This window comes from Lithobates pipiens, unplaced genomic scaffold, assembly GCF_037356315.1.
Source record: "Lithobates pipiens isolate NorthernLeopardFrog02 unplaced genomic scaffold, aLitPip1_a1.2 Scaffold_10, whole genome shotgun sequence".
In the NCBI taxonomy this organism is placed as follows: domain Eukaryota; kingdom Metazoa; phylum Chordata; class Amphibia; order Anura; family Ranidae; genus Lithobates; species Lithobates pipiens.
The window spans coordinates 98,602,057-98,618,116 of record NW_027507686.1 but is presented as its reverse complement, the minus strand read 5'-3'; the positions used below and the strand labels follow the sequence as shown (position 1 = coordinate 98,618,116).

General features: G+C 44.2%; 1 protein-coding gene across 2 annotated transcripts in view; it reads right to left on the bottom strand.

The window, feature by feature from the left end:
* The window catches only part of SIPA1 (signal-induced proliferation-associated 1), a 494,221-nt gene that overhangs the window by 42,875 nt on the left and 435,286 nt on the right, over positions 1–16,060 (bottom strand). Inside the window, exon 13 of one of the 2 annotated variants that reach the window (XM_077456982.1) lies at positions 12,685–12,745. The exons of the other annotated variant lie outside the window; for it this stretch is intronic. Coding sequence (XP_077313108.1) covers positions 12,685–12,745 — 61 coding nt within the window. The remainder of the gene's footprint in view (positions 1–12,684; positions 12,746–16,060) is intronic. 2 annotated transcript variants of the gene reach the window in all.

The window sequence follows — 16,060 nt, the reverse complement described above, 5'->3', positions numbered from 1 at the left end:
CTAGTAGCCAATAGCTTTGGTCTAGGAATTTGATCTGAGCATGCGTGGCACTTTGCCAGTCGGAGTAGGCTACACATGATCGGAGTATGTCCGATGGGAGCATTTTGTCGGAAAATTTTACGGACAAGTTGGAAAACTTGGTCCGTCTGATACTCCGACTGAAACAGTCTGATGGAGACCACAAACAGTCGGATTATCCGACAAAAGGGTCCGATAGGACATATTCCGTCGGAATCTCCGACCGTGTGTACAAGGGCTTACAAGGGTTAAAATCCTGAAAAAGAAAACGCTGCTGTAACTGCTTAAAAAGTGTTCGCTGGAGTAAGGCTTTAATTTGTAAGTCATCCCCACACCCTCCCCCACTTGCTCTCGATTTTAAAAAAAAATGTATTAAGGGGGGAGAGGAGTGGGTACCTAGTTTTGACAGGTATCCAGCTCCCACTTCCGCTCGGGCCACCTAGGCGACTTAAGAAGTTCTCCTTTCCCCCTCTCTCCCTGCAATCTTCTAGGACACGTCACAGGTTCCAAAAGATTGCCCAGCCATTGAGGAGGTGCAGCGTGAAACTCGCACCGGGCTGGGAAGATGCAAGCTGTCTCAACCGGGTCCCCACACTTGTGATGCCAGCGCTAGAGAGAACCGAGTGTCGGGGCGGCCACATTGCTGGATCGTGAGTGTGAAGCGAGTGTGTGTTTATTAAAAGTCAGCAGATACACTTTTTGTAGCTGTTGACTTTTAATAAACACAAAAATGAGTAGAACTACGCTTTCAGTCCAAGTGCACAGAGGGCATCGGTAGCTAGGGTTTGTTTACCTTGATTTACCAGGTGCCAGGCAGCTTTCAATTGAGGGCAACATGTTTAAATTAGGGTTAGGAATGCAAAGGAAAATTTTTTTCAGTTAGAAGGCTAAGCATCATAGGGATCTTTTTAAACACAGGGATCAGTGGTTCTACAAAAAGCAGTGGCAAGTTGCACAAGATACCTTCCATTTTTTCAACCTCCACAAGTTAATTTCAGTTTGATCAAACAAAATGGCGAAGGTGCCACAATGTCTCGCTCATGGCGGGGGAGGAAGAGACTGGTCTGTTCACTTTCAAAAGTTGCAATAGGGGTTTTCAGGTAGGGCAGGAGCTACAAATGGTCAGTACTGTGTAAATGGCCAAGGGTTCCTGAATATATAGCCTGGGTTCCTTGTGTGGCAACATGATACTATAGTCAATTACGTATGGAAGTGGTTAATTCTGATATGTCAAATTTTGATAATATCCATGGAGAATGAGTGTGTGTGGCAATTCAGATTTTTTTTTGTCTGTGACAAATAAGGGGATAATAAGTTAAATAAAGAAAGGCAAGAGGAGGTTAATGATTTAATTAGGAAGGTGAAAATAATCAGGGCTGTGGACAGTTATGCAGTGTCTTTATCATCAACTCACTATCGCCTTTGTAAGAAATAAGTTAAGGCAATAAGAGAGGGCAAGTATGCATAAATATTTTTTAATTTTTTTTTTAAGTTTTAATATTCTTTATTCCGTTTTCCTTCACATTTACAAAACATCATAATACTCAATACACATTAACATCATTTTTTTTAAAAGGGAAAAAAAAAAGAGGCAGTAATAAATCACTATTACAAAACTTATATCTCATTACAATAATTCTTATCCTCTATATTCCGTGTTACCTTACTTATCGTCGGTTTATCCCTATCCCTTCCCTCCTCCCCCTCCCTTCTCAAAAACCCACCTTCCCTCTTTAGCATTGCAATTCTACTACACTTTTTCTTTTGCTGCGTTTAAGATATTTACTGATAGCTTAGATTAGAGTCTACCTTGCCTTTTTTTAAATTTAAGCTTTTCTCTCTCCTGCTCCTTTCTAATCTATAGGATATCCCATCTCATTTACCCAAGGCCCAAACTCTCTAAAATTACCCCTTTTTACATACCGTATATACTCGAGTATAAGCCGAGATTTTCAGCCTCTTTTTTGAGGCTGAAAGTGCCCCCCTCGGCTTATACTCGAGTCATCGCCGTCTGACTGCTCAATCAGCGTATCGAGCAGACAGACGGCGGACATACTACAATTCGAAAGCCGCGCCTCCGCCTCCGCCTGTGATAGGCGGAACACTGAATTTCCCAGCAGCCTGTGTTCCGCCTATCACGGACATCGTCTCATCCTCGTCCGTAGTACGAGGATGAGACGATGTCCGTGATAGGCGGAACACAGGCTGCTGGGAAATTCAGTGTTCCGCCTATCACAGGCGAAGGCGGAGGCGCGGCTTTTGAATTTTAGAATGGCCGCCGAGGCGCCGACGAAGAGCGGCGATCCTGGCAAGGCACGGGACGGAGGCAAGGCAAGGCACGGCACGGGACGGGACGGAGGCAAGGCACGACACGGGACGGAGGCAAGGAGGCAAGGCACGGCACGGGACGGAGGCAAGGAGGCAAGGCACGGCACGGGACGGAGGCAAGGAGGCAAGGCACGGGACGGAGGCTCGGGACACAGGCTCGGGACACAGGTAGGCTGGACACACACACACACACACACACACACACACACACACACACACACACACACACACACACACACAGGGATGGATGGATGGAGACACACACACACAGGGATGGATGGATGGATGGAGACACACACACACAGGGATGAATGGATGGATGGAGACACACACACACAGGGATGGATGGATGGATGGAGACACACACACACAGGGATGGATGGATGGATGGAGACACACACACACAGGGATGGATGGATGGATGGACACACACACACACAGGGATGGATGGATGGATGGATGGACACACACACACACAGGGATGGATGGATGGATGGACACACACACACACAGGGATGGACGGACACACAGGGATGGACGGACACACAGGGACGGACACACACACAGGGATGGACAGGCATGTCTCACCCTCGGCTTATACACGAGTCAATAAGTTTGCCAGTTTTTTTGGGGGTAAATTGGGGGCCTCGGCTTATATTCGGGTCGGCCTATACTCGAGTATATACGGTATACTGTCTTCTCTTTCCATATTAATTCACTAATGGCTTGGGTCCATTCACTCACCAAGGGGGCCCTCTCCGCCTGCCATCTTTGAGCAATTATTCTACGCGCTTGAAATAGACAGCGTATAACTGCCACCGTAGTACATTTTTGTTCTCCCGGCTCCTTACTATAGCCCAGCACACAAAGTATCGGGTCCATTTCCAATTCTACCTCAAAGATTTTATTAATAGTTTCCACCACACCTCTCCAATACCGAAACAGCTTTCGACATCGCCACACCATGTGCATAAGGTCTCCCTGTCTCCGGCATCTAAGGCAACTGTCATCGGTTTTCCTACCAAACAAATATAATCTCTTAGGTGTATAATAAGCCCTGTGTACTAGCATCAGATGTGAGACTTTTTGTGAGGGAGAAACCAATGTCATTGGCCCCAGTTCCATTATTCTCCTCCACTGCTCATCTGATATTTCCCCAATATCCTCTTCCCACCTCCTCTTTAGGTTTGGGTGATCAATTTCCTGATTAAGATTCATACATAGCCGATTATAAACTACTGATATACACCCACTGACCTTATCCATTGTAAGTACCTTCCAAAGTAGAGGTGTTTTATCCCACAGTGGCATATGTACCCCAAACTGTGCTGCTAAAGCGTGTCTCAACTGTAGATATCTAAAAAATGATTGTTGTGGTATATCATATTCCTTTTTTATGTCCAGGAACGTCTTTAAGACATTACCATCATATAGTTGAATCAGTTTAGTTATGCCCTGCCTTTCCCATATTTTAACCTTCCCAATTGAAAGTAATTCCGGTAAGTTTTTATTATCCCATAGAGGCGTAAATTCTGGCAACCCTGTGTACCCCATTATTATTTTTACCGTTTTCCATACTTTACCCACCATCCTTGTTACAGAGTTATTATACTGGAAGGAGTCTGCCTCCAAGACCTCAGCTATGGATTCATGTAAGGCTCCTATCGTCATGATCCCTCCTTTTAGGTTTCTTCCATGTTCCGAGTCACAACCCGCCAGATGCTGCAGCTGCGCCGCCAGATAATAGTTCCTGGGGTGTGGCACTGCCAGGCCCCCTCTGTCTATTGGTAGCTGCAACGTCTGGAGCCGGATCCTAGCCGTACCTTTCCTCCAGATAAGCTCCCGGAAGAGGGTTTCAAGCTTTTTTTTTTGCATATCCATACCGGTGCATTATGTAGGACGTATAGCAATTGTGGCATCCATATCATCTTAATCAAACTACAACGACCCATCACCGATAACTGGAGTCTGCTCCAGACGTCACATTTTCGCTTAAATTTATTTAGAAGTGGCATTAAGTTTTTGTTAATGTACTGGTCAGGGTTTGCTGTCAAGTATATACCAAGATATTTCATAACATCTACCACCTTCACCTGTGGCACCCCCGGCGCAACAGCAGCATCCAGGGGGTCGACCCGGAGCAGCTCAGACTTCCCCCAGTTTATAACCAACCCTGTAAACCTTCCAAAACCTTCTACTAGACTGACTGCCTGCTCCAGAGACGGACCAGTATCCCCCAAAAAGAGGAGGACATCATCCGCATATAAAGCGATCTTTTCCTGTCTCTCCCCCTTCCTTTGGAATCCTTTTATCCCCGAGTTTGCCCTAATAGCTATTGCCAATGGCTCCATAGCAAGTGCAAAGAGCAGAGGAGACAATGGGCAACCTTGCCTTGTCCCTCTGCTCATTTCAATCTTTTCAGAATATTTGCTATTGACCCTTACCCTGGAGCTAGGGGCATTGTACATCATTTTGATCCATCCAATAAAGGAGGGGCCAAATCCTATTTTCTCCAGCACACGCCAAAGTTACTTCCACTCTAGGCTGTCAAAAGCCTTAGTTACATCCAAGGACATTATGGCTCTTGCCCCCATGTTCTCTGACGGTGTCTGCATATTTAAAAAAGTCCTTCTAATGTTCATACTGGTGGATCTTCCCAGAATGAATCCAGTTTGGTCTGGATGTACTAACTTTGTGATAAATTGATTCAGCCTATTTGATAATACCTTGGCTAAAATGTTTTCATCCGAGTTCAATAACGAGATTGGCCTGTATGAGGCCACCTCTAATGGGTCCTTTTCTGCTTTGGGAATCACAATAATAGTTGCTTCTGTCATCAAGACAGGAAATTTCCCCTTCTCCGCTGCACCTCTTAATGTCATATACAACTCTGGAAGCAGCATCTCTCCATAATATTTATATATATCTACCGGAAGCCCATCAGGTCCTGGGGCCTTTTGATTAGCCATCTCGACCACTGCTTGTTGTAGTTCACCAAGGGTTATCGGGGCATCTAATTCTTCCCTCTCCTCCTGAGTGAGAGTCACCATTTCAAATCCCTCCAAAAAACTATCCATTTCCCCTTCCTCCCCCACTCCTTGTGAACGATACAACTCTCTATAATAATCTCCAAAGGTTTCTACTATCTCCTCCCCTCTTAGGGATAGTGCCCCATTCGGAGTTCTAATGCTAGAGATGACAGACGGAGGGGAATTTGTTTTTACCAGCTGAGCCAGCAATCTGCCCACCCCCTCATCTTCCCCAAAGTAGCGCTGGTTCTGAAATATTCGTTTACTCGCTTCTTTCTTTTTAATTGCTATCTTATACCCTTGTTGTTTATTTAACCATATTTTTTGTTTTTCTGGGGTTGGATCTTTTACATAATTATTTTCAGCCTCTATCAGTTCCTTCCTAATATTCTCCTCCCACATCCTAGATTTTCGCTTAATTCTTGCTACCTGCTGGATCAGGATGCCCCTAAGGAAAGCCTTTAGAGCATCCCAAGTTACACTAGTTGGGGCGATACCCACATTGAAACTTATGAACTCTTGTAGTTTTGACGTGACCTCCTCTACATCCTTTATTAGTTCAAACCAAAATGGGCTAATCTTCCAACCCGCTTGAGTTCTCTTCTCCTCCGTGTTTAGTACCACCCTTATCAATGAGTGGTCTGAGATCCCTCTGGGCATGTATACTATGTCCCTTATATTTTGTGCCATTTCTACATTTCCTAGGACCAGATCTATTCTAGAAAGGGTAGCGTAGGATCCTGAAAAGCAAGAATATTGTTTAACTTTCGGATTTCTCTTGCGCCACAGATCCATTAACCCTATTTCCTTCAAGAAGCAACACAACCTAGTTTCACCCATATTCCTGGGCCGCACCCTACGGGGGAGCCTGTCGATCTCTTCATCAAGAACTTCATTGAAGTCTCCCAGCGCTATAACCGGGACGTCTTCTTTGTCCCCAATGAATTCCATTAGTTTATACACAACCTCCATTTTAAACGGTGGGGGTATGTATATATTTGCCAGAATACAACATCTACCCTCCAATACACCATACAAAAAAACATATCGGCCCAATTCGTCAATACTGACCTGTCTGCAGGAGAAACTCACCCATCTTGAATAAGAGGTATATACTGAATGATACTGCTGTTGATATTTCCTATTTTTTAATTGTAATTTAGACATATTTGTTAAATGAGTCTCCTGCAGGCAGGCCAGTCCAACGTCAAATCTCTCCAACATAGCAAAAACTGTCGCCTTTTTAATCGTACTGCCCAGACCCCTCACATTTCAGGACCCAATATTAAGAGTTTTAACCTGTGCCATCTGTCATAGCAAAAGAAAAAAAACAAAAAAACAAAAAAACAGCAAGGCAAAAAGAGAAAAAACAGCACAAATACATGGAGCAAATATACATAATACTTATGGTATACAGACCCTACAGGTACCCCCATATTCAAGAGTGCTCCCATACATATTTCACCACCCGTTGATTTTTCCGTACTTTGTTTACTTGTGAATTCATTTTAACCATTATATATATTGCCTTATTAGAGTGCTTACTATTATTTATCTTATTTTCCTGTTCATTTATCGTGCAGTATTCAAATTTTACCTTCACGTGAAATTTTTTGTACAATTTTCCCTTCCACCCCCCGCCAACCACCCACCTCCCCCTGTCCCCCCATCCCCCCCTTCCCTCCCCTCCCTCCACCTATCAAGGTGCTCCCTAGGGGAGTTTAACGTGACCATAACATCCATACACCACCTTTTCCCAAACTCACATGTGCCACCCCACTGTCTCCCTTCCATCGTACCGCAGCATATCTTCCAATTCCTACAAATTTTTATCTACCAACTTTTAACCTCACCCCCTCACTTTCTAAATTCCCTCCCTTTCCCCCTGGCTTCTCTGTAGGGTCTCCTTATTAGCTTCCAACCAATGTAATGCCCCAGCTGTGGAATCAAAAATCTGAGTCCCACCCGGGGCCATCACACGCAGTCTTGCTGGATATAAAAGTGCATATGTTACTTTATGTAGCTGCAGGGTGGATTTAATTACACGGAATTCCGCCCTACATCTCTGCAGTTCAAGAGAATAGTCTGGGTAAAGTGAGATCTTTGTGCCTTTATAGGAGATGTTCCCCATCTCCCTCGCCTTACGCATCAATGTCACTTTATCTTTATAGTTAAAGAACTTCAGCAGCATGGGTCTAGGACGTCCTCCAGGGGACGGGGCTCTAAAAGGGACCCGATGGGCCCGTTCTATCGCAAAAAAAGATGAAAAGCTTTCTTTTCCAAAAAGTTCCATAAACCAGGTTTCCAGGAATTTTATGGCATCGAGACCTTCAATTTTCTCAGGTAGCCCCATCATCCTGATGTTATCCCTGCGGGATCTATTTTCTATTTCATCCATTTTAATAGCATAGCTATCCAGTTGCTTTCTCATGCTCTTAACCTCCGATTGTATTGGGTGTACATCATCTTCTAGTTGACTTATTCTTGTTTCCAACACCGTTGTTCTTTCAACTGCTTTTTGAATATCTTGACGAACTAGTGACATTTCCTCCTTCATTCCTGTTAGCTGGACAGCCAGTTCTCCCAAAGAAAATTTACATGCATTTACCGCTTGCAAAACATCCTTCAGTGTTGGGGCCTCCTCCACAAGTGGACTAATACTCACGGCAGGCTCCAAATCACATTGGATATCCCCCTGGCTCTTATTGCTTTTACTCTTATGTCCAGATACTACCAAGGCCATTGTAGATGATTGGCCTTGGCTTTATCTATCTGCGGGGGCCCCCTGATGTATTTTTGTTTGCACCGTCTGTCCCCCCTTTGTTGGTGTTTGGCCAGGGGTATGGACATACTGCTCTAATTTTGCCGCAGCTGCTGCTGCTGTCTGGTTACTTTTTTCTTTGGAAGAGCGAAGTTGTTGTGACCCCATACCCTCCTGTTGTACCTGTTCTTCTCCTTGTCGCCTCGACATATTAACTCAATATCGGATTATGTTGAAGAAAAAGAAGAAAAAAAAAAAAAAAAACCCTCCAGATTCCAGAAGAAGGAGAGGGGTAAATGGGAGAAATGAAACACAGAATATCACATGCGATAATTTCCCCTCCCAAAAATGGTCCTTAATATTAAGGTTATCAAGATTAATAGTGATATAATGCTGAAAAAAAATTCCTCTTTTTTTTTTTTCAGGCTGCTGTGTGCTGGTATTTAATAGCAATATACGGCTGTGGTTTTACAATTTTCAACTAAATCATCCAGCAAGATCTTTGTGAGTCACTTAGAGAAAAAAAAAAAGCAAACCAATAAGAAAGTGCTGCTTAATACAATATAAAGAAAGTTTAAGTTCCAGATATCTGCAGCACTTGGCTTTAAAAAATATATATAGTTCAGTTCAGTTCAGTATATGCTATGATCTTAATATCCTCGGCATCAAACTGTTTAAAACAGATAATAAGGCAAGGAAGAGCTGACCTGTATGTTGCTGTTTTAACCCGGCCGTCTCCCATATACTCAGTCCACATTATTCAGATCCGTTTCGTTCCAACCAGATAGGAGAATATCATAATACCGGGCGTCAGAGACACCTGGAGCAATAACTATCAGTGCTTCCCCAAGCACACCCGGGGGGGCTTCTCCCGGCCTTCAGCTTCCCACACGGGCTGCCTCAGGAGCGCACCACAACCGCCGCTCTCCACACTGACACCGGCGTCTCCGCTCCTACACCCGCTGGCTCGGATAGTCACGGCCAGCCCCGGCCAACCTCGGCCGCTTCGGCACTTCGGCACCTCCTCGGCGCCCGTCCGAGGCTCTTCCAACAGGCTCCTCTCCCGCCGCGATCTCCCAGCGCCTACTCAGCATCCAACAGCAGCCTGTACATTCATCGTTGGAGAGACAGCGTGGCGGCGGCTCGCTCACATCTCTCACTCACATGCCGCACACCACTCTCATCCGGCCACTCCCCCCCAATCAGGATTTGAATTCCACTGATGCATAAATATTTAATCTCCAAGGGAAGCAGCACAAGCTAAGCTGCAAGGAAGCGGCACAGAGAAAGTACGTAAGGGGATAATGGAATGTAATAAGGGTTTTGTGGTATTATTTATTTCAATTGTGGGAAAAAAACAGAGCACCTGATAAGTTATTTGGATGTGATCATTGATGCAAAGTTGTTTTACAGGGAAAAAGGTTTGCCAGATTTAGGTTTAAAATGGCAGTGAGCAAGGGAAGGCTTTGTTTTGGCCACAAGGACCTTGACTTTGATCAAGGCTGCATCAGATTAGGGGTCATTCAAATGAGAGGCAATTTAGCAGCCCTGTGAGGAGGCAGTTACTCTCAGCTTACAAGTCGAGAGGGAACTCCTGGGTCTACAATGAAAAGCATCAAAGCAGAAGATTTGCAAGCAAGTTCAGGCATACCTGCATTAGTGAGCATCCTAAGTTTGAGTGTACAGCACAGGGAGTGTCAGTAATTGGTGAGAAAAAACATTTTTGTAACAATGGCAAAAGGAGCAATGCCTATAAAAGGGACACAGGCTGTTCCTGTGGCTACAAAAATATCCAAATAAGGAGGGATTTTAATTGGATTCTAAATTGCTAGTGGTGGTGTGTCATGAGATCTAAAAATCAAGTGAAGTAAATCTGCAGGAGAATTTCCACGGGCAGTCAGGGACAATATTGCAGAGTTTAGCATGGGGGGGGGGGGGTGAATATGGAAAGGGGCAAATATCTGTTGATACATTTTCTTTTATACTGCAAGGGCTAATAAGTAAACAATGCCATAGTGGAAGAGGCGTGCAGGGAGCAGTGCCTGTTGCTTCAAGATACAATGGACTTAGTGAGAGATGCAGGGAGGAATGCTGAATTTGCCAAAATAGACACTGAATCTGTATTTAGGCTGCTGCTCTTACACAAGGACATCTAAAAGTCTACAACTTGCAAACTGGCAATAGACAATTTTCTGTGCATTTATGCCTACCCATAGAGTATAATATTGTGTTTCCTGTTTGAAGGTAGGGAAGGTTTGAAGTTTGAGGGTAGGGAGGACTGGCAAGTGTGACATCCTGTTTAGTACTGCGTTGTCTGTATTCAAACAACTTGGGGTACCTGTGGCCCCTGAGAAAACAATATATGCCACCACTTGCTTGTCTTATTTGGGAATTGAAATTGACAATTCATGTTTGGGGGGTTTACGTTAAGGAAAATGGTGCAGGGGGAAGTGGCCCAATACATTGGAAAAGGTGGGATTCACAAGTAATTCAACTCTGCTTAAAATTACTTCCAATTCCTGTGGCAGAAGGGCTTTGGAGGGAGGAGCCTTGGGATTGGAAGGTTGAATTTTTGACAGATAACATGAGCATCATGCTTGCAATAAACTGTTTGTCAACATGAGCCTAGTATTTTATTTTTTTACATTTAAAGCCAGCAGGGCTGAACGGAAAAAAAGGACAGCTCCGGTGGAGCCACTGTACTAACCATGAAATGTTAGTACATCGATCTCCCCTGCTGTGCTATTCTGTTCTGACAGGGACCCCCCCCCCCCCCCCTACTAGAACACTCTGGTCAGCACTCTCAGCCATTGTCAGAGTGCTGATTGGGAGTCGATCGGCAGATCTTTTTCGTCACATCCCATCAACAGAAGCAGGCCGAACAGGCCAAATGTAATCTGGTCTCTATTGAACCGGCCAATGTCGCCAAACATCTGGCCCATGTGTACTGGGCTTAAGTCAGAGGAAGTAATGAGCCTGCTCAGGCATCTGGTATTGAGATGTATGCAAGTAAACATTTCATTCAAAGCTAAGCATGTCTTGGGTCTTAACGCCATAGCAGATGCTTTGTCTAGGTGTAGATGGGATGCACTTTACAAACTAGCTCCCTATGCAGAGACACGACTTAAAATCTCTATAATATATTCAGCAGCTCGTGACCCCATCCTAGAGGAACTAGTTGCGTAATCATTGCCTACAAGAGTAAGTGGTCGAAGTGTCTCATGTTTGTTTGGAGGATCCACCAAGAATCAACTTGTGAATAGGGCACTATTGCATTACTTTGGGACCCTAAAGAGAGACAGGGTATCAAAAGGTATAGCTAGTGACCTGCAACAGAAGGAGAGGCTCTGTTTTGAATGATTTTGCATTATAGCAATATATTCACATCACCAGAGGAGATCAATTTGCAGGCAGAACCAGTAACCTCTCAGGGCTGCAAATGGATCAAGGTTCTGACCGCGATGTGGAGTTTAACTACTGCAGGCAAGAAAAGAAGAAGCTGAGATGACACATCAAGCAGAGTGGGCATTAGCCAAAAAGTGGTGCATCTCAATCTCCCCACTGGGGGCTCTGCTGAAGAATGATACCTTATTTAAAAAAAAAAAAAAAATTACAATCTTTTTTAATTATAGCAGTGTGCAGTTAAAGGGGTTGTAAGGGTCCTTTTTTATTTTCTAACTAGGTTCCTTTAAGCTAGTGAATTGTTGGTTCACTTACCTTTTACTTCGATTTCCCTTCTAAATGTTTTTTTTCTTTGTCTGAATTTTTCACTTCCTGTTTCTCCTCAGTAAACTTCACACCATCATCCGAGCAGTGTTTAGTCAGCCAGAACAGCTTACTGAGGAGGAACAGGAAGTAAGAAATTCAGCCAAAGAAAACAAAGAAAAAAGAACATTTAGAAGGCAAATCAAAGGAAAAGGTAAGTGAACCAACAATGCACTAGCTTAAAGGAACCTATTTAGAAAATAAAAAACAAACCTTTACAACCCCTTTAAAGGTAAGGTTTCTTCCTACGTGGTATGCACATTTAAATATGTTAATAGCTATTAAATGCAAAACATTAGAAAAGGGTTTTAAATTTAGGCATGACACAATTTAACCAGCATTTATTTGAATGCTTGTATAATCCATAGAAAAACATATTTACAGGTAAATTCTGTATATTGTTCCTGTAAATGTGCATGTGTGTCCATCCACATTTGTGTGCACACATCACAAACACATAGTAAATACAGTAGAAAAAAAATGTGGTTGTTTGTGCTTAATTGATGTGTATGCTCATATCCATTAGTACATCAGCCCTATTGCCTCTAAAAAGCATGCAAATCAAAAAGACAAAACAAGCTGTGTGTTGAAAGCCTTTATTTGCTTCACTATTATGGGTTAGTGATTCAGATAATAAATGGAAATAGCTGGAATGACAGCCAATAAACCAGCATTTTAAAAGAAGAGGTCAGCAATTACAGCCTCCATATTTTTCTCAGGAAGGTGTACTTTAAACATGTCAAAACTACAATCCTCCTGCGACATACAGTAATTTTTTCTTACCCAGATGCGGTTGCCACAGAGCTGGGAGGTCCAAGATCATTTTTGATTGCTTGAACCTGTTCTGTAAAAACACAAATCAGATACAAAAATATCACACTAAATATATTGCTGGAACTAATACAAGGTAAAAATGTTTCCGTTTGCATATATTTTATGATTAAAACATGATCTAATAAAATGTGTTTATTAAACTTAACCTAATGTGAATAGGCTGTAATATAAATTGATTTGTAATGTTTTCCATGTAAAATGCTATTTAATTTTTGCAGCAGACCTTAGCAACAACTCATTAGTGATATTTCAATGGTTTAGTTTCAACAAACAGAAATTGGATATGTCAGTATTAATCACTTTTTGTGCATTGTCATTACTCTTCGTCTTTGTATAAATTGACTTTTAGAATCAAAATATACCAGGTAGCAGAGTCAAGTTGTGTGGTACAGACTTTCACACATGCGGACGATATGTCCGTATTTCATCCATCCGTTTGCGGATGAAATACGGACATACATTCATCCCTATGGGATAGCGGGTGTCTGCGGATCAGCATCCGCAGACACCCGATTTCGTCCGCCTCCGCAACAGTCCGATTCTGCAGACGGAGGAAAATCCTATTTTTCTATCCGTCTGCAGAGCGGATCGGACGAACACGGACAGACGGTCCGTGCTCGTCCAATCCCCATAGAGGAGAGCGGAGAGCTGACAGGGCGGTCCCCGCACAGTGTGTGCGGAGACCGCCCTGTCCGCAGCCAGCTCAGCGGGGACAACGGAGCGATCCCCGCTGAGCGAGCGGATCTTCACGGGGCGGATCATTACTGATCCGCCCCGTGTGAAAGAGGTCTTACAGTCTGATTAAAAAAATGTAGCAGGCTGGAATATTTCTGCTGGTTTCCTGTTGTTCTTGTAAGGCCCCTTTCACACTGACGTCCCGTTCAGGCCCGCCTGTCAGTTTTTCAGGCGGACCTGAACGGGTGCTCCATAGAGCTCTATGGAGCGTCGGATGTCAGCGGTGACGACATGTCCGCTGACATCCGACCCGCTCCAATCCGAAAAAGTGTAACGGAGGAAAAAGCTATTTTTCCATCCGTCTGCGGATCGGATCGGGTGACGACGGGCACTGCGGTCCATCGTCATCCGATCTCCCATAGGGGAGAGCGGCGCTGTGACAGGTTCGTCCCTGCGCAGTATGCAGAGACAGACCTGTCATCTCCCTGCTCAGCGGGGATCGACGGAGTGATCCCTGCTGAGCAAACGGATATCCACGGGGCGGATCAGAACTGATCCGCCCCGTGTGAAAGGACCTGTGAATTCCTGCTGTTTTTTTTTTACTAGTATAACAGAGTTAAGAGAACAGCGTGTCACACTTTGTGAGGACTTACATTCACTGTCCAGTCAAAGTTCATGCCAAATGAAAAAAGATATGATTGTCGAATTGTGCCCATTGTACAGGTTCTTTTACTGGTCTAGAATGCAAAATCCATAGGGATACCTTATCATCTTTTTAATACTAAACATAAAAAGTCCACTGTGCTTTGGAAACACTCAAGCAAACCAATTTTTGGGGTGAATTCCAGACAAAAAAGCTAAAACACATTTGAAATACATAACTGTATATGAGAGCTGTTTTACTTGGCAAAAGATCGGTATTTCTGTTCATTTGGTGCTGATATTTACACAGCAAAACTGGTGACCTGACATTTTGCTGCTGCAGTGATGCAGTGCATTTAGGTCAGCTACCTGCCCCCAGCCTGTGTATGGACAATGATAGAGAAGTAGCAGTCATCACTCTGCTTGCTCTCTTCTCCTCTTAGCACGTACCCTGTCAGCACAAGTGCCCTGCAACATACAAGCTTAGCTCAGAATGCTGCCCCTCCCTTCTCATGTTTGAGCTCTGAGGTACAGGGGATTATAAGGGGCTAATAGCAAACTACTAGGTAAAGAGTATCTACTCTTTCAGGGATCATTCATACTTGTCTGTTTTTGTCAGATACATTTTTCCTTTGCATTGCATAGCACTTTGCATTACACTTTACCATGTGTCAGAACGTACCTCAACATATATTTGTGCATTCGTACGCTTTCATGCAAATTCATGTGCCAAATGTTAGTTGACTTGCATTTTGATGCAGTCCTATTGATTTAAATGGTAGAAAAGGAGAAATAGAGAAGCGTGAATGCTTCCTAAGCAAATCAACCACATTAGGTAATGGAGCACACACTGGGCCTGGTGCATCAAGGAATTGCATTTTAATTAGATATAATCATATTTAGAACCTGTGTTGACAGGCTCATTGAGTTTTTCAAGCATGTACAAGGCTACGGGAATGGAAAACCCACCTTAGGCAGATCAAATGCAGGTTAGAATGAGATCCACTGTAGGTCAAATTTATTTGTTTCAATTCTGAATAATCTTAAAAGTATCTCAAACTGTTATTACTAGTGATGTACGAACTTCCGATGGGACGTTTCGCGAACGCGAACTGCGAACGTGGCCATTGACTTTAATGGCAGGCGAACCTTAAAAACCTGCAGGTCATATTTTCAGCCACAAAATACTTACTAGCTGTTCACAGATAGTCCCACAACATGGACACTGACAAAACAAAAATATTAACTGAATCTGGGATCGACAACGACAAGCATTCTTTTTTTATCTGTGAAATTTTGACAATTCAAGAGCGCATGAAGGCCATGGAGGAGAGGCAAGGTCAGGCCAGGCTATGAAGGGGGTGCCGGAGATGATCAGTGCCACAGTCAGGGCAGCGCAGTCCTGTGCCAGTGTCCCAGTGTGCCAACCTGTGCTTGAGCCCCTCCCTCTGCCTGGCCCTTACCCCCACCTATGCACTGCGGTGGTCTGGAGGTGCCAGTCCAGTGCTGATCCTCAGCAATGGTGCTGGCACTGCCTGCTGATTGGCTTCTCCGCTGCTATCTCCCTCACTGTCTGAAACCAGTACCACGATAGAGACTGAGCACTGACACCAGCACCGAGATAGAGAGCCCTGACACCAGCACCGTGATAGAGAGCACTGACACCACACCAGCACCGTGATAGAGAGCACTGACACCACACCTGCACCGTGATGGAGAGCACTGACACCAGCACTGAGAGAGAGAGCAATGAGACCACACCAGCACCGAGATAGAGAGCACTGACACCACACCAGCATTGAGATAGAGAGAGAGCACTGACACCAGCACCGAGATAGAGAGAGAGAGCAATGACACCAGCACCATGATAGAGAGCACTGACACCAGCACCGAGATAGAGAGCACTGACACCAGCACCGAGATAGAGAGCACTGACACCAGCACCGTGATAGAGAGCACTGACACCAGCACCGAGATAGAGAGCACTGACACCACACCAGCACCGTGA